This window comes from Mastigoproctus giganteus, chromosome 12 (genome assembly GCF_048544385.1).
Source record: "Mastigoproctus giganteus isolate SK-2022 chromosome 12, ASM4854438v1, whole genome shotgun sequence".
In the NCBI taxonomy this organism is placed as follows: Eukaryota; Metazoa; Arthropoda; class Arachnida; order Uropygi; family Thelyphonidae; genus Mastigoproctus; species Mastigoproctus giganteus.
Genome location: NC_143586.1, coordinates 125,160,523 through 125,180,065, shown reverse-complemented (window position 1 = coordinate 125,180,065; position 19,543 = coordinate 125,160,523). Strand labels below are relative to the sequence as shown.

The window sequence follows — 19,543 nt, the reverse complement described above, 5'->3', positions numbered from 1 at the left end:
CTGATTTGGCTGCGACGTCAGCCAAATCATTTCCCCTAATCCCAATGTGGCTGGGAATCCAGCAGAAGCGGATGTCATATTCGCGTTCATGGAGAACGTGAATCTTCTGCTGAATGCTAGACAGAACTGGATGAGGATTATACCTCACAGATATTAAAGCCTGTAACATGCTAAGAGATTCGGAATATAAAATGAACCGTTGGTATTGGCATTTACTAATATGATCCAAGGCTAACTCTACAGCGTGCAGCTCTGCAGTAAATATGCTGCAATCAGAGGGAATCTGCTCTGATATAGTGCTGTCTCTGAAGACAGCAGCAGATCCCACATATGATTTCGACTTCGAACCGTCTGTGTAGACTGGCGCGAAGTCGGAATATTCAGTTCGGTGAGCTGAATGAAGCTGCAGGTAGACACATGATGGCGTGTCCAACTTTCCCCAGTTTCTAAGCGACAAGTCGCATGCCGGGACACGAGCATGCCAGGGTGGAAAGGGTTGCTTTGATGTTTGGGCAACCTTGTCTACCTTGATATTAAGTTCTTTGAGTAGCTCTTGGAAACGAATACCAAAAGGACGATTGGCAGTCTTACGGGTATTGTATAAATTTTCCCATCGTGGCTCAAAAACGAAGGGCCACGTAGGATGGTCTGGCAGGGATTTCAATTTTAAAGCATACTTTACAGACAACTGCTTACGTCGAAGTGATAACGGTGGTTCGTTTGCTTCGACGTATAAGCTCTGGACAGGAGATGTGCGATATGCTCCAGTAGCAATACGTAGGGCCTGATGATGGACGGGGTCCAGCCATCGCAGGACACTGTCTCTGGCTGAGGAATATACATGGGACCCATAATCTAGTTTGGATCGCACAAGTGCACGGTAGAGCCGAAGAAGGATACATCTGTCTGCTCCCCAAGATGTAGAGGAGAGCGAGCGAAGCATATTAAGGCCTCTTGTGCACTTTGTGCGGAGCTGACGAATATGATCTAAAAACGTCAGTTTTTTATCGAATATGAGTCCCAAGAATTTTACGTTCGCTGCTACTGGAATGGCATTTTGTCCGAGCCTTAGTTCAGGTTCAGGATGAAGATTACGCTTGCGACAAAAGTGTACGCAAACGGTCTTCTCCGGCGAGAACCTGAAGCCATTAGCAAGTGCCCAGGAATTCAGACTATCAATGGCTTTCTGCAGTTGTCTTTCAATAACCCTCATGTTGCACGACTGGCAAAAAATGCTAAAGTCATCAACATAGAGGGCACTGTTTACAGTCGGAGGAAGTTGTTCTGTGATGGAATTTATTTTTATGGCAAAAAGCGTGACACTTAATACTGATCCTTGTGGTACTCCCTCCTCTTGGCTAAAGGAGCGAGAGAGTGAGGATCCCACACGAACTTGGAACGATAGATTGGCTAAAAAGTTTTGAATAAAAAAAGGCAGATGCCCTCTTAGGCCAAGGCTATGTAAGTCTTTTAAAATGCCAAATCTCCAAGTTGTGTCATACGCTTTTTCCATGTCAAAGAACACCGACACCAAGTGTTCCCGTTTTAGGAATGCATCCCGGATAGATGCTTCCATTCTAATAAGATGGTCCAAAGTGGACCGGTTCCGTCGGAAGCCGCACTGGATGTTGGAGAGAAGGTCATTTGATTCTAAATACCATAGTAAACGAGAATTGACCATTCTCTCCAGGATTTTGCACAAACAGCTAGTCAGAGCAATAGGACGATAATTGGTGGCGACTTTTGGATCCTTTCCTGGCTTAGGAAAGGCAAGAACGATTGCCTTTCGCCAGGAGTCCGGAAACTGCCCTTCAGTAAAGATTCTGTTATACAGAAGGAGCAGACAATCCATAGATTTTGGTGAAAGATGTTTAATCATTTCATAATGGATGCCATCTGGTCCAACGGCACTTGCTTTGGAAAGAGCGAGGGCTCTTTTCAATTCCACAATAGTGAAATCCCCGTTGTAGGGATAAATGCCTTTAGTTTTAAAGTTAAGTGCCTGTTTTTCTATTTTATATTTCAGGACCAGGAACTCTGGGGAATACGAAGATGTTGCAGAGATCTTAGAGAATGTTTCCCCAAGAGCATTGGCTATTGCAGTTGGATCTGCAATAGCGCATCCATTATAATCTAGGATTGCAGAAGGGTGGGAGGTATATTTTCCCTTCATTTTCCGGATTTTATCCCAGACTACCTTAGAGTTGGTAGACTGGTTAATAGATGATGTAAAACGGATCCAAGATTCCTTTTGACTCTGACGACGGATGTAGCGTGCTTTAGCTCGTGCACGTTTGAAGGCTATAAGGTTGTTCGTGGTAGGATATCGGCGAAATATCCCCCACGCTTTGTTTTGAGCCTTTTTTGCTGCTGTGCATTGTGAATTCCACCAAGGTTTGGGAAATGGTGGAAACCGGGCTGATGTTTTTGGGACAGCATTAGCAGCTGCTTGGACGATGATTTCTGTGATGAACTTTACTGCGTCATTGATCGGCTCTTGACTGACTGTGCTAAGATCGAAATTTGCCTGTTGTTGGTAATCTAATAGTAGCTTGAGGAATAAAATGAATGGTAATGCAAAATATATTTTTTATTATGAAAGTCTTCCACCGTGGTAACCTAAAAGGAAGACATGGTCTCCCACTGTGTAACAAGGTTATCACAGGGAAGTGATCGCTTCCGTATGGATTCTCCTCCACTTCCCAGGTGAGTGAAGGGAGTAGAGAAGGGGAGCAGATAGATAGATCAATGGCAGAAAAAGTACGGGTAGGCATGTGGAAGAAGGTGTTATTTCCAGTATTTAGAAGGGAAAGGTCATTGTCATTGAGCATACGCTCAATGACTCGTCCCCTTCCGTTGACGTTAGCACTACCCCACAGGGTGTTATGTCCGTTAAAATCCCCGAGAAGTAAGAAAGGGGGAGGCAGCTGCGTTAGAAGATCATCAAGGTCTGCTTGGGAGATGTCAGTCCCAGGTGGCAAATAGACAGAGCACACAGTTAATAAAAATCCCACCGTAAGGCGAATTGCAACAGCCTCTATGCTAGTTGTGATTAGTAAGGACTGCACCGGGGTCTGGTTACCCACAAGGATAGCCACTCCCCCATGTACAGAGCCATCCGCAATTCTATCCTTACGAAAAATTGTGGTGTTATGCATCGTGGGATCGTCACTTGCCTTTAGATATGTCTCCTGCAAGCAAAAGCAAACTGGCTCGTGCTTTTGCAGGAGGGCCTTGATGTCATCTATATTTCGCCGGAATCCACGACAATTCCATTGTAGGAATTTAGCCATTATTTTGGCTTGGTGGGTCCGTCAGGCGGCTTCCGAGGTGCTGAGGGCTTACTTTTATCAGTCTTGGATTTATCTTTTTTGGGGAAGAATGGACGCTGTCCCGTGTCCATTTCCTCCTCCGCAAAGAGTTCCAAGACGGACTCTTCGGGTACCTCCTTCTGCTCGACATCCATCTTTTCTTGGGTACTAGGGGGTACTTCCCCTTTTTTATTCTTTTCTTTAATAGTTAACTTTGGAACTTGTGGAGTATTAGGAGGTACCGATATAGGAGTGGCAGCTGATTGGTCCTTTTGTGCAGGTTTTTGAGAACTTAAGAGATACCGCGCGATGGGAGTGAAAGACTCCTTTGGAGGGATGGTCATGTCCGTCTGAGTTCCAACGGAACATCTCCCTGCTACCTTCTGGGCGTAGGTAGGTCTGTTGATATTCAGGGGTTTGACCGATTTCCTTGCCTCCTGGTATGATATGTTAAGCTCTGCCTTCAGCCGTTGAATCTCTTTTTCTTCTTTCCACCTCTGGCATGCTAGTGAGTAGGCCGGGTGTTCGCCCTCACAGTTAATACAGGTGGGTTTTGCGGCTGAACATGCTGTTGTTTCGTGGTCCTTTGCACCGCATCGAGCGCATGCAAGGACTCCACGGCAGGCCATTTGGGAATGTCCATACTTTTGGCATTTAAAACACCGTAAAGGATTTGGTATGTATGGACGCACTGAACAGTTGATATATCCAGCTTTAATCTCCTCAGGAGGTTTAGGTGTGTTAAAAGTCAGGATAACGCTCCTGGTTTTAACAATTTTTCCATCCCTTCGCGCAGTAATTCTCTTGACGGCAATGACTCCCTGTGGTTTTAATTCGGAGCAGATTTCCTCCTCGTATACGTCGAGAAGGTCCCACTCCGAAATGACACCTCTAGATGAATTGAGTGTTCTGTGTGGTGTCACTGTTATAGGGATTCCTCCGATTGATGTTGTTCGGAGTAGATGTTCTGATTGCTTGTCACTTTTGGTTTCAATTAAGAGGTCTCCAGAACGGAGCCTCTTAACTGACTTGGGTGAACCTGCTAACCCATCCAACCCTTTTTGGATAAAGAAGGGTGACATTTTTCCAATCGGTTTTTCACTTGTTGAGTGCATGATTAAGAACCTTGGGACTGGCCCTGATGGTAGTTCGGTTCGCTGCCTCTTATTAGCAATAATGCTATCTGGATCTTTCTCAATAGTTTCAGATAGGGACCGGGTTGGGGCCCCTGAAGAAGTTAGTTTATCAGGATTCATGTAGTTTATTAAATTGTTCAGTGCCCGGGCTCCCCACCCACCACGGAGCCCAAAGGGACGCCCACTACCCGGCATGCAATAAATGCGCTCGGGAGTGGGACGCCAGGGCTACCCAGACACTATACCCGCACCGCCGCCAGCCTGAATCCTGTCCCTCGGACCATGAGGGTAGGGGCGTGGCATTGACACGGTTGACCCTCGCAGGCGAACCTACTAGCCGATTGATCCTAGCTGGGCCTTCCAGGACCACCCGTCTTGTCGAAGCAGGGGCCAAAGTGGTGTATTGAAGCTGGGCCCCTCAACCACCAGGATCCCCCTTTCCGAATTTCCACGGGTCGCAGCGCACGGCAAACACGCCGGATTCCATTGATGTAAGCCCGGAACCTAGGCTGTGGGCGTTGGATCCCAGTGATGCTAGTCTGGAAGTCCAGCAGCGTCACTGGGAGGTCCCCTCACCACGTACAGGTGCCCACGTCGAGGGGCATCGAATAGGATTGGGTATATAAGGACGGATGCGACAGTTTAAGTATCCTGCTTTTACTGATGAAGGAAGGTTTGGTTTTGAAAAAGTGAGAATGATGCTACGAGTAGGAACAAATTCTCCATCTTTCTTCACCATTATTCGTCTTGCTTCAGTAACTTTCTGGTCTTGGAGTTCTTGAACAATTTCCTCCTCTTTGACGTTCAACAGTCCCATTCGGAAATTACTCCTTTAGAGCTATTCAGGGTAGCATGAGAAGATACTTTAGCGGGAACTCCACCAAACGATATAAGTTTCAGAAGGGATTCGGAATGTTTACCATTGGTGGTTTCGACTAATAGGTCGCCAGACTTCAGTCTTCTTACCATTTTTGGTGATCCGGCTACACTTTCTAGACATTTCTGTATATAAAAAGGAGACAAAGTACCCAAAGACTGATTCGTTAGGGAATGCAGTATGAGGAAAGATGGATATTCCATTTGAGGTACATCTGTTTTCATCCTCTTCCGTGTTTGATAGTCAGAGTCAGTTTGTTGCAAATCCAAAGAAGCAAGATTTACAGTCTTGAGAGGTGGAAAATTTTCGGTTTCCATAATTGCTCCTTTTGGCCCCGGAAGGATAACTTTTCATTCCAGGTTTCCGGTCCCGCCACGGGGAGGCAGGAGCAGTGCCACGAGGTGACGACCAAGCGGCTGTTAGTTGTGTTAGTGAGATAAGAAAAAGAAACAGAAGGTGACTTCCCTTTCTGGGCCTTTGCCTACTACGCGCAGTGCGAAAGAGCTATTCTAATAGAAAATGAGGAAAACGGTATTTAGAACGAAAAAGAATCTATATCTGGCAAAAGCTCTTTAGGAGGATCGCTTTAACGAACGCACTGAAATCGCTTGGCCACGGAACGCTTGGCACCCGGGACCGCATGGCATTGACACGGTTGACACGGTTGACCCTCGCAGCGAGCCTATTAGCCGATGATCCTAGACGGGCCTTCCAGGATCACCAGTCTTGTAGAAGCAGGGGCCAAAGTATTGAAGCTGGGCCCCTCAACCACCAGAATAATAATTTCCGAATTTCCACGATTCGAAGCTCACGGCAAACACATTAGATCCCATTGATATAAGCCTGGAACCTAGGCTTTGGGTGTTGGATCCCAGCGATGCTTATCTAGGGTACAGCAGCGTCACTCGGAGGTCCCCTCACCACTTACAGGTGCACACGTTGAGGAGACCACGTCGAAGTGCCCACCGCGAGGGGTGTTAACTTTCATTTCTGAGAGTTGACATAATTTATTTTATTTCTTTTTATTTATTCATTATAGCGCCATTCTCGTCTTAGCCCTGAGCAACAGTCGGCTTTTAAGGAATTATCAAGAAAAACTGTAAAAATTGAATAATTGTGGCTTCTAGTCATTATCTGAAAATAAGTATTGTAATAATTGAATCAGCTTTTAAAGTAAAACACGATACAATGTAAAAAAATAAACTAGTTTTGATCTTTAACAAGTTCTATAAATGCTGAAATTTTCGATCAAATGCTTCATAATTCCTTACTTTAACTTTCCTATTACAGTAAATGGCTGATTACCCAAATTTTGTCCACCATGAATCCTACTGGAAAGGAAGCAACTCCAGCAATGCCACCTGCACAGAGAATCAAAAACGAGAATTCTATCCTGCTAAGCCATTTGAAATTCTTTTTCATTGTTGAACTCTGCAGTTTTAATGTAAAAATTCGAAGTGGACCCAAAACGGTAACTATAGAGAAAAAGAGAAAAACGTTTCTGTAGAATATTTTGGCTTATTTCAGTGATATGACAATAGTTTATTTATCCAATTAACTGTTAGAACAGAAAAGTTGGTTGCGTGATTTTGATTTTACTGGCGCGAAAACGACAACGGTTATACTGTGCCAAGAAAAGATTAAAATATCAACAAAGATAAATTCCGGTAACCTTTAAAATGGTTACCTCATCAAACTGTTCTTTATATATACTGTATATCGGTTTATTGTCTTTTTGCCATGTTTGTGTAAACTTTCTCCACGTTCTTGAGTTGATTGGATCATGTTCGGGGATTCTGTGACTTTGTTGTCAAAATTCATGGTATTTGCTGCTTTTTCCCCTGGGATGGAGAGCTTTTTCTCCAAGGTTTCCTATCCTGTGGAGACAGGAGGTGACACCTAGTAACCAAGCAAAAAAATTAAAAATAAAGAAATAAAAGGTTAGTAATTGATTACCTTATAAAGAAAGGTGGCTTTCCTTTCTGTATTAGTAAATTTAATGTGTTAAATATTATTAATATATGCAGTAGGTGTTTAAGGAAATTGCAAAAACTCACACAGAAAAATAAAGATATTTGTAATAATTGGCAGGCTAGATAATTCGCTGATGCTTTGTTGTTGTGGGGCTTTCATGGCGCATAAGCTACTTTGGCTATAATGCACCTATTCATTTATATTAAAGGAAAAGGGAAATAATCGTACTGTCTGAAATGTCCTTAATCAGAAAAGATTAAAAATTCTAGTTTGCTTCAGAAAACGGAAAAATTCAGATATCTTTGCCTTGTCACCTATCAAATTCTCTAAGGTTATCCGTTGTTGAAGGATGACCAGTGATTGCTGGGTTGAAATCCTCTCTTGTTTATAATAGGGGCAGTCAATGAGAATGTGTTTAACAGTCATATTTATATAGCAATATGGACATTGTTTTGGATCATCTCCTGTGAGTAAATGAAGGTGGGTCAGGTAAGTATGACCTATTCTTACTCTTGAAAGATTTGGTTTGGATTGGTTTGGTTTTTATTGGCGCATTAGCAACTAAGGCTATAATGCGCCAAACTCAGATGATATGTAAAAAAATTTAAATTTTCGCTGACCTAATTACTTAGGTCACCATGTCGGTATATAAAATAACACAGGTATAAAATGTAGAAAAATAAATCAATAAAGAAATAACAATAACATGTAAATATTAAATACAAGTAAAAACCTTTATTGATTTAAAATAACTAAAAATAGCAGACACATTGTCATTGTCAGAACAATCTGACTGAGTGTATACGGCTCGGCCAGATGATTAAAAGCGGTAAAACGGATATTGATAAAATCTGGACAGTCAATTAAAATGTGTCTAATTGATAAAATTGTGCCACAAGACTCACACATAGGAGGGTCATCAGCCCTCAGCAAAAAAGAATGTGTCAAATGACTATGTCCTATGCGGGTCCGGGAAAGAACAACTTCCTCCTTACGATTCCTGCGCAGACTGGACTGCCACGGTTCAATTACAGGCATTATTTGATATAATTTATTCGCAGTCTGTCTATTCCATGAATCCTACCATTGGGAATGTATTTTCTCGTATATTATTTGCCTGTAGTGTGTATAGGGGACTGACAGGCAGCAGCTATTATTGGGAATTGCTGATTTGGCTGCGGCGTCAGCCAAATCATTTCCCCTAATCCCAATGTGGCTGGGAATCCAGCAGAAGCGGATATCATATTCACGTCCAAGGAGGAAGTGAATCTTCTGCTGAATACTAGACAACAGAACTGGATGAGGATGATATCTCACAGATATTAAAGCCTGTAACACGCTGAGAGAATCAGAATATAAAATGAACCGTTGGTATTGGCATTCACTAATGTGATCCAAGGCTAACTCTATAGCATGCAGCTCTGCAGTAAATATACTGCATTCAGAGGGAATCTGCTCCGATGCAGTGCTCTCTGTTTGGTTTGGTTTGGTTTGGGTTTTATTGGCGCATCAGCAACTGAGGCTATAATGCGCCAAATACCGGTCATAAATAAAAAGTTAAGATCTTCAGTGACCTAAGGAGTTAGGCCACCATGTCGAGCTATAAAAGGAGTAATAGTACAAAACATGAACAAAGGAATGACAAATCAATTTTAAATACGAGAAAAAAGGTTTATTGATTTTAAAAAGTTAAAAACAGCAGACACATTGTCATTGTCGGATAAAATCTGACTGAGTGTATAAGGCTCGGCCAGATGACTAAAAGCGGTAAAATAGAATTCACGTTCGTGTCTAAAACGAGGACACTCAGTTAAAATGTGCCGTACGCTTAAATAGGTGTCACAGTTCTCACACATAGGACAGTCATCTGCCCTCAGCAAAAAGGCATTTGTAAGATGACTGTGTCCTATGCGGAGGCGAGCTAAAACAACTTCCTCTCTGCGATTTCTGCGCAGACTAGACTGCCAATGTCGGATTGCAGGCTTTATCTGATAGAGCTTGTTTGTGACTTGCTCATGCCAGGATTGTTGCCATTGGGACAGTAATTTATCGTGTATTAGCTGCCTGTAGTCTGTATAGGGGACTAAAAGGCAATAAGTGTTGTGGGGTTCTGGTGACCTGGCCGCAGCATCTGCCAGTTCATTTCCCACGATCCCAATGTGGCTTGGAATCCAGAAGAAACGAATGTCGAAAGAACACTCAAACAGAGAGTGTAGCGTCTGCTGAATCCGGGTCACAAATGGATGAGGATTATACCTCATACCCGATAAAGCCTGCAGTGTACTTACAGAGTCAGTGTACACCATACACTTTTGATACCTATGGGTTTTAATGTGGTCCAAGGCTAACACTATAGCATTCAACTCAGCTGTATATATGCTACATTCTTGGGGAATCTTTCCAGATATAGAACGATCTGGAAAGATAGCAGAACATCCAACAGACAACTCCGACTTCGAGCCATCAGTGAAGACAGGCAAGAAGTCGGAATATTCGGTCCGGTGGGCAGCGTAGAGTTGGTGGTAGACAGAAGATGGAGTTATGGACTTACCCCAATTTTTAAGGGAGAAGTCGCATGATGGAATGCGAGCATGCCAGGGTGGAAGTGATTGCCTTGGTGACTGGGCAACAATGTCTACCGTGATGTCGAGCTCTCTGAGCAGATCTTGGACACGGATACCAAAAGGCCGATTGGCAGTCTGACGAGTGTTATATAAGTTTTCCCATTGTGGCTTTAAAACGGACGTCCACGTAGGGTTGTCTGGCAGGGATTTTAATTTAACAGTATATTTTAAAGACAATTGCTTTTGTCGCAATGACAGTGGTGGTTCAGATGCTTCAACATATAAACTCTGGACAGGGGATGTTCTAAATGCTCCAGTAGCAATACGGATGGCTTGGTGGTGGACTGGGTCCAGCCACCTAAGTACGCTGTTTCTAGCCGATGTGTACACTTGGGACCCATAGTCTAGTTTAGATCGGACAAGTGCACGATAGAGACTGAGCAAAGTGGAGCGGTCTGCCCCCCATTTATTGGAGGAAATAGAGCGTAGGAGATTCAACCCTCTTGTGCACTTTGTCCGCAGTTGACGAATGTAAGGTAAAAATGTCAACTTCTTGTCGAAAATGAGCCCAAAGAATTTTGTCTCAGGTGCTATTAGAATGATGTCTTGTCCGAGTTTAAGTTCTGGTTCAGGGTGAAGGTTCCGTTTGCGACAAAAGTGTACGCAGACGGTCTTCTGTGGCGAGAACCTAAAACCATTAGTCACTGCCCAAGAGTTGACGTGGTCTATGGCATGCTGCAATTGTCTTTCGATGACCCTCATATTGCATGACAGCAAAAAGATGCTAAAGTGATCTACAAAGAGGGCACTGTTTACGGTAGGAGGAAGTTGTTCGGTTATAGAGTTAACTTTGATTGCAAAAAGCGTAACACTTAAAACTGATCCCTGTGGAACTCCTTCTTCTTGGCAGAATGGTCGGGAGAGGGTGGATCCCACACGAACTTGGAAAGACCGGTCTGTAAGGAAGTTTCTGATAAACAGGGCAATGTGTCCTCTAAGACCAAAGTTATATATATCTTTTAAAATTCCATATCTCCAAGCCGTGTCATACGCTTTTTCCATATCAAAGAAAACTGACACCTGGTGCTCACATTTTAGGAAAGCATCACGTATAGACGTTTCCAAGCGGATTAAATGGTCAAGTGTTGACCTGTTCCTTCGGAAGCCACACTGTATTCTGGAAAGGAGGTCATTAGCTTCTAAATACCACAAGAGACGAGCATTGACCATTCTTTCCAGGATCTTGCACAAGCAGCTCGTCAGAGCAATAGGACGGTAATTGTTTGGTGTTTTTGGATCCTTTCCTGGTTTTGGAAAGGGAAGGATAGTTGCCACATGCCACGAGTCCGGAAATGTCTCTTCAATATAGATTCTATTATAGAGATGGAGCAAACGATCCATGGATTCCGATGAAAGATGTTTAATCATCTCATAATGGATGTTGTCTGGCCCAACAGCACTCGCCTTGGAGAGTAAGAGTGCTGCTTTCAGCTCCCACTGTGTAAAGGGCTGATTGTATTCCTCGCGATTGTTGGAGTACAGCTTTAGGTGATGTTTTTCTGCTCTCTGCTTGTGTGCGAGGAACTCTGGGGGGTAAACTGTTTCTGAAGACACTTTAGCAAATGTCTCCCCTAGAGTGTTTGCAATTGCAGTTTGATCTGCAATTGTACATCCATTATGTTCCAGGATCGATGAAGGGTGTGAGTTGTATTTGCTCTTCATTTTCCGAACATTGTCCCAGATGGCTTTGGGATTGGCGGCCCGTGTAAGGGAAGATGTAAATTTGATCCAAGATTCCTTTTGGCTCTGACGTCTAATGTACCGTGCTTTGGCACGTGCACGTTTAAAGGCTATTAAATTATCTGTGGTGGGGTAACGGCGAAATATTCCCCATGCTTTGTTTTGAGCCTTCCTAGCCACTGTGCATTCTCCATTCCACCATGGTTTTGGAAAACGTGCAAAGCGGGACGATATCCTAGGAATTGCAACTGCTGCTGCCTGGACTATACTTTCTGTGATGTCTTTTACTGCCTCATTAATTGACTCCTGGTTGACTATAGTGGTATTAAACGTTGCCAGATGGCGAAAGGCATTCCAGTCAGCATGATCGATCTTCCAACGTGGTATCCTCGACTGGTGACATTGTCTCCCATTTGAAATGGTGGATAACACGGGGAAGTGATCACTACCATAAAGGTTATCTTCAACCTCCCATGTACTCAGAGGCAGGAGGGAAGAGGAGCAGATCGAAAGATCAATAGCAGTAAATGTACGGGTAGCCGTGTGGAAAAAGGTGTCAGATCCCATATTTAGAAGGGCCAGATCATTGTTTTCAAGCAATCGCTCGATAATCCGACCCCTTCTGTTGATGTCAGAACTACCCCACAGCGGATTATGCCCGTTAAAATCTCCTAATAATAGGAAAGGGGGTGGCAGTTGCTTAATGAGATCATCAAGGTCTGTCTGGGCGGTGTCGTTCCCAGGTGGCAAATAAATGGAGCAAACAGTTAGTAGGAACCCTACTGTAAGACGAACTGCTACAGCCTCTAGATTAGTGGTAAGAATCACAGCTTGAAAGGGGGTGTGGTTACCCACAAGGATAGAAACTGCTCCGTGGGCAGGTCCATCCCCAGCTCTGTCTCTGCGAATAACTGAGCAGTTACGTAAGTAAGGATCTTCATTTGCCGTTAAATATGTCCCCTGAAAGAAAAAGCAAGTTGGTTCATGCTTACTCAGGAGGGCCTTGATGTCATCTCTATTTCTACGAAATCCACGGCAATTCCATTGGAGAAATTTAAATGTACCCATTATTTTGATTTACCGGGTCCGTCTGGTGGCTTCCGAAGGGCTGAGGGCTTCATTTTCTCAGTCCTGGGTTTATCTCTCTTTGGAAAGACTGGACATTGGCCTGTATCCATTTCTTCTTCGTCTTTCGCAAAGAGTTCCAGGACAGGTTCGTCCTGTACCTCCTTATTTTCGACATCTATTGTCTCTTGAATTGTAGGTGCCTGTTCACCTTTTTCTTGGTTTCTTAATACTTTGTTTTGGAAGTGGTGGAGCACTAGGAGGTACGGATATAGCAGTGGCGGCTGACTGTGATTTTTGGGTGGGCTTTTCGGAACTTAATAAATAGCGCGCAATGGGGGGAAAAGACTCCCTTGGAGGAATACTCATATCAATCTGAGTACCAATGGTACTTTTCCCAGAGGCTTTCTGGGCATTTGAGGGCTTGGCGCTATTTAGAGGTTGGATGCGTCTTCTGGCCTCCTGATAGGAGATGTTTAGCTCTGTTTTTAGTTTCTGAATTTCCTTCTCCTCTTTCCACCGCTGGCATGCTCGAGAGTATGCAGGGTATTCCCCTTGGCAGTTTGTACAACTTGGCTTAGAAACTAAACATTCCTTGCTCTCGTGGTCTTTAGCACCACAGCGAGCACAGGCGGGGTTGCCACGACAAGCTGTTTGAGAGTGGCCATACTTTTGGCATTTAAAGCACCTCAGTGGGTTGGGGATATAAACACTCACTGGGCAGTTTAAATAGCCTGCTTTTATGGAACTTGGAGGCCGTGGGGTGTTAAACGTTACGATGAGAACTCGGGTAGGGACGAGATTCCCATCCTTCCGCATCGATATTCTTTTGACAGCCGTCACTCCTTGGTCATTAAGTTCAGAGCAGATCTCTTCTTCAGAAACATGAAGAAGATTCCACTCTGATATGACACCGCGTGAGAAATTCAAGGTTTTATGGGGAGTAACGATGATCGGTAATCCCCCTAACGATGTGGCTTTCAGTAGTTGCTGTGCATGTTTTTGGCTTGCAGCCTCAACTAAAATGTCTCCAGAACGTAGCCTTTTGACAGATTTTGGAGATCCTGTCAACCCCTCTAATCCTTTCTGGATGAAAAAGGGTGACATTTTCCCGAGTGCCTGCTCTCCGGTAGAATGGAGAATGAGGAAAAGCGGTGTTACAGATGGTGGTGTATCCCCAGTTCTGGCTCTTTTTGCACAAGTGTTTTCTGAGGTTTCGTCTCGATTAGGTAGGGGCCTTGTTGCGGCCCCAGCAGAAAGGGGATTTAAATTACTCATGAGAGTAAAGAAAAAATGTCTGATGCCTAAGTACCTCACCCACCACGGAGCCCTACGAGGGGGCGCCCACTCGTGAACTAGCAGGTACTGCGTACACGAATGGGACGCCGAGTTCGCTTAGAACACCTTACCCACGTTTCCAATAAGTCTTTATCCCGTCCCAGGACCAAAGGGAGGGAGACTTATTGGAACGCAGTTGACCATAGCAGTATAAAACCACCCGCCGATTGATCCCAGTCGGGCCGGTCCGGGACGACTCGTCTTGTCGAAGCAGGGGCCAAAGTGGTGTATTAAGGCTGGGCCCCTCACCACCAGGATCCCCCTTTCCGCTTCCACGGGTCGCGGCGCACGGCTGCACACGCCGGATTCCAAAGATGTAACCCTGGAACCAAGGTATGGGCGTTAGATCCCAGTGATGCTAGTCTGGAAGTCCAGCAGCGTCACTGGGAGGTCCCCTCACCACGTACAGGTGCCCACGTCGAGGGGCAGTGCTGTCTGTAAAGACAGCAGCAGCAGATCCCACGTATGATTCCGACTTCGAACCGTCTGTGTAGACTGGCGCGAAGTCGGAATGTTCAGCTCGGTGTGCTGAATAAAGCTGAAGGTAGACCGATGATGGAGTGTCCGACTTTCCCAATTTCTAAGGGACAAGTCACATGCCGGGACAAGAGCATGCCAGGGTGGAAAGTGTTGCTTTGGTGTTTGGGCAACCTTGTCTAACTTGATATTAAGTTCTTTGAGTAGCTCTTGGAGACGAATACCAAAAGGACGATTGGCAGTCTTACGGGTGTTGTACAAATTTTCCCATCGCGGCTCAAAAACGGTTAGCCCCGTAGTATGGTCTGGCAGGGATTTCAGTTTTAAGGCGTACTTTAAAGACAACTGCTTACGACGAAGCGATAACGGTGGTTCGTTTGCTTCGACGTATAAGCTCTGGACAGGAGATGTTCGAAATGCTCCAGTAGCGATACGAATAGCCTGATGATGGACAGGGTCCAACCATCGAAGGGCACTGTCTCTGGCTGAGGAATATACCTGGGACCCATAATCTAGTTTGGATCGCACAAGTGCACGGTAAAGCCGAAGAAGGGTACATCGGTCTGCTCCCCAAGATGTAGAGGAGAGTGAGCGGAGAATATTAAGTCCACGTGTGCACTTTGTGCGGAGTTGACGAATATGATCCAAAAAGGTTAGTTTTTTATCAAATATGAGTCCCAAGAATTTTGTGTTCGCTGCTACTGGAATAGCATTTTGTCCGAGCCTTAATTCAGGTTCAGGATGAAGATTACGCTTGCGACAAAAGTGTACGCAAACGGTCTTCTCCGGCGAGAACCTGAAGCCATTAGCAAGTGCCCAGGAATTCAAACTATCAATGGCTTTCTGCAGTTGTCTTTCAATAACCCTCATGTTGCACGACTGGCAAAAAATGCTAAAGCCATCAACATAGAGGGCACTGTTTACGGTTGGAGGAAGTTGTTCTGTGATAGAATTGACTTTGATGGCAAAAAGCGTGACACTTAATACTGATCCTTGTGGTACACCCTCCTCTTGGCTGAAGGGACGAGAGAGTGAGGACCCCACACGAACTTGGAAAGATCGATTGGCTAAAAGTTTTTAATAAAAATGGGGAGTTGCCCCCTAAGACCAAGGCTATGCATATCTTTTAAGATGCGAAATCTCCAAGTTGTGTCATTCGCTTTCTCCATGTCGAAGAACACCGACACCAAGTGTTCGCGTTTTAGGAAAGCATCTCGGATGGATGCTTCCAATCTAATAAGATGGTCCAAAGTGGACCGGTTCCGTCGGAAGCCGCACTGGATGTTGGAGAGAAGGTCATTTGATTCTAAGTACCAAATTAAACGGGAATTAACCATTCTCTCCAGGATTTTGCACAGACAGCTGGTCAGAGCAATAGGACGATAATTGGTGGTGACTTTTGGATCCTTTCCTGGCTTATGAAAGGCAAGAACGATTGCCTTTCGCCAGGAGTCCGGAAACTGCCCATCAATAAAGATTCTGTTATACAGAATGAGCAGACAATCCATAGATTTTGGTGAGAGATGTTTAATCATTTCATAATGGATGCCATCTGATCCAACAGCACTTGCTTTGGAAAGAGCGAGGGCTCTTTTCAGTTCCTGAATAGTAAAATCCCCGTTGTAGGGATAGAGGCCCTTGGACTTGAAATTAAGTGCTTCCCTTTCCAGTTTATGTTTCAGGACCAGGAACTCTGGGGAATACGAAGATGTTGCAGAGATGTTAGAGAATGTTTCCCCAAGAGAATTAGCTATTGCAGTTGGATCTGCAATAGCGCCTCCATTATAATCTAGGATTGAAGAAGGGTGGGATGTATATTTCCCCTTCATTTTCCGGATTTTATCCCAGACTACCTTAGAGTTGGTAGACTGGTTAATAGATGATGTAAAACGGATCCACGATTCCTTTTGACTCTGACGGCGGATATATCGTGCTTTGGCTCGTGCACGTTTAAAGGTTATAAGGTTGGTCGTGGTGGGATATCGGCGGAATATCCCCCACGCTTTGTTTTGAGCCTTTTTTGCTGCTGTGCATTGTGAATTCCACCAAGGTTTAGGAAATGGTGGAAACCGGGCAGATGTTTTTGGAACAGCACTCGCAGCTGCCTGGACAATATTTTCTGTTATGTACTTAACTGCATCATTGATAGACTCTTGACTGACTGTGCTAAGATCAAAATTTGCCTGATGTTGGAAGGCAGTCCAGTCAGCCTGATCAATCTTCCACCGTGGTAACCTGAAAGGAAGACATGGTCTCCCACTGTGTAACAAGGTTATCACGGGGAAGTGATCGCTTCCGTATGGATTCTCCTCCACGTCCCAAGTAAATGAAGGGAGTAGAGAAGGGGAGCAGATAGAGAGATCAATGGCAGAAAAAGTACGGGTAGGCATGTGGAAAAAGGTGTTTGTTCCAGTATTTAGAAGGGAAAGGTCATTGTCATTGAGCATACGCTCTATGACTCGTCCCCTTCCGTTGATGTTAGCACTACCCCACAGGGTGTTATGTCCATTAAAATCCCCGAGAAGTAAGAAAGGGGGGGGCAGCTGCGTTAGAAGATCATCAAGGTCTGCCTGGGAGATGTCAGTCCCAGGTGGCAAATAAATAGAGCAGACAGTTAATAAAAATCCCACTGAAAGGCGAATTGCAACAGCCTCTATGCTGGTTGTAATTAGCAGGGGCTGCACTGGGGTCTGGTTACCCACAAGGATAGCCACTCCCCCATGTACAGAGCCGTCCGCAATTCTATCCTTTCGAAAAACTGTGATGTTGTGCATGGTGGGATCATCATTTGCCTTTAGATATGGCTCCTGCAAGCAAAAGCAAACTGGCTCGTGCTTTTGCAGGAGGGCCTTGATGTCATCTATATTTCGCCGGAATCCACGACAATTCCATTGTAGGATTTTAGCCATTATTTTGGCTTGGTGGGTCCATCAGGCGGCTTTCGAGGTGCTGAGGGCTTACTTTTGTCAGTCTTGGATTTATCTTTTTTGGGGAAGAATGGACGCTGTCCCGTGTCCATTTCCTCCTCCGCAAAGAGTTCCAAGACTGACTCTTCAGGTACCTCCTTCTGCTCGACATCCATCTTTTCTTGGGAATTGTGGGGGACTTCCCCTTTCTTATTCTTTTCTTTCATAACTACCTTTGTAATTTGTGGAGCATTAGGAGGTACCGATATAGGAGTGGCAGCTGATTGGTCCTTTTGTGCAGGTTTTTGTGAACTTAATAGATTCCGCGCGATGGGAGTGAAAGAGTCCTTTGGAGGAATGGTCATGTCCGTCTGAGTTCCAACGGAACATCTCCCTGCTACCTTCTGGGCGTAGGTAGGTTTGTTGGTATTCAGGGGTTTGACCGATTTCCTTGCCTCCTGGTATGATATGTTAAGCTCTGCCTTCAGCCGTTGAATCTCTTTTTCTTCTTTCCACCTCTGGCATGCTCGTGAGTAGGCCGGGTGTTCGCCTTCACAATTGATACAGGTGGGGTTTGCGGCTGAACATACTGTTGTTTCGTGGTCCTTTGCACCGCATCGAGCGCATGCAAGGACTCCACGGCAGGCCATTTGAGAATGTCCATACTTCTCGCATTTAAAACACCGTAAAGGGTTCGGAACGTATGGACGCACTGAACAGTTGATGTATCCAGCTTTGATCTCGTCAGGAGGTTTAGGAGTGTTAAAAGTCAGGATAACGCTCCTGGTTTTAACTATTTTTCCCTCCCTTCGCGCAGTGATTCTCTTGACGGCAATGACTCCCTGTGGTTTTAATTCGGAGCAGATTTCCTCCTCGGTGACGTCGAGAAGGTCCCACTCCGAAATGACACCTCTCGATGAATTGAGTGTTCTGTGTGGTGTCACTGTTACATTCATTTTGTATCTCCTTTGAGGCCTCCATTCCCTGCGCCGAAGCCCATCCATGGATAGGTCTAAAAGGGTATTTATGGCAGAGTCTGTAATTCAATTTTATTAAAGAAAATTTAAATTAAACTGTAACACAACTCAACACATAATTTTTGGCCACTTAGCCTCTTCTTAGGAAAATCTATTTTGAATCTAATAGACTCTACAGATCTTAATGAGAAGAGTTCCCGCCCCTGCCGCTACGAGGCGGGCCTCTACTATCTAGGTAATATCTCCGTCTAAAAACATTTCGCACAAAATCATTAAAATACTGAAACGTCCGCTTATCCATGAACAGGACCTGAAGTGCATCCCTCTCCAGGCCGCCTATAGACAGTCTTAAAACATTTCTCAGATCTTCATAGATCACACAATCTAGCATAATATGTTCTGCCGTCTCTGGACTTCCACAATAACAAGATTCGCGGTCTCGTAGCCCCAATTGGTATAGCCTCATGGCAAGTCCGTGTCCAGTCAGTAAAAAAGTGGCATGCAAACCAAATTGCAACCACGCTTTTTTCTTATTCACAACATCAACACTATGTAAAAACATATATGTTTGTCGTCCCTTGTCTGATTGATCCCAATCTTCTTGCCACATCAAGGTAATTTCTTCCTTAATCCTTACCTTCTCCTGTTTCATATCATCTCGTCCATAGTTTCTTGCCTCATCAGGGCACGACAGGATTCCCATGATCTCTTTCCTAATATTTCTCTTGGTATAATAAAGTAAACCAGACATCAGGACAACATACTGGACCGGAACCTTCCCAGAGATTACCTGCAAGGCCGCCGTCGAGACAGTTCGACATGCTCGAGTGATAGCTAGTAAGGCAAATCTTTGTGCCTGTACTAAATACTTTTGAATTCTTACTAGAGGAACTCTGTGAACCCATGCTCCAGAGGCGTAAGTTACAATAGGGACAAATAAGCATTCATATAATAAATGTACAGAGCGGCCTTTAATTCCCCAATCGACCCTTACAATCCTCCGGAGTTTCGCGTACAGGGTTCTAATTTTGTCCTTCAAATAAATAACATGTTTTGTAAAAAACAGACGTTCCTCCAACAACAGGCCAAGATACTTCACTTCTCTCACATAACGAACTGAATCGTTCAGAAGCCTCACAACAGGGGCACGATTCTGACTCAGTCTCCCTTTTAATAAC

The 19,543-nt window shown here is 44.6% G+C and overlaps 1 protein-coding gene across 2 annotated transcripts in view; it reads right to left on the bottom strand.

Annotated features, from left to right (window-relative positions):
* Positions 1–19,543, bottom strand: part of LOC150077394 (DNA damage-regulated autophagy modulator protein 1-like) — a 455,867-nt gene that overhangs the window by 73,270 nt on the left and 363,054 nt on the right. For both annotated transcript variants that reach the window (XM_090386032.1, XM_090386034.1), the window contains exon 5: positions 6,630–6,799. In XM_090386032.1, the coding sequence (XP_090242158.1) occupies positions 6,630–6,799 (170 nt within the window). The remainder of the gene's footprint in view (positions 1–6,629; positions 6,800–19,543) is intronic.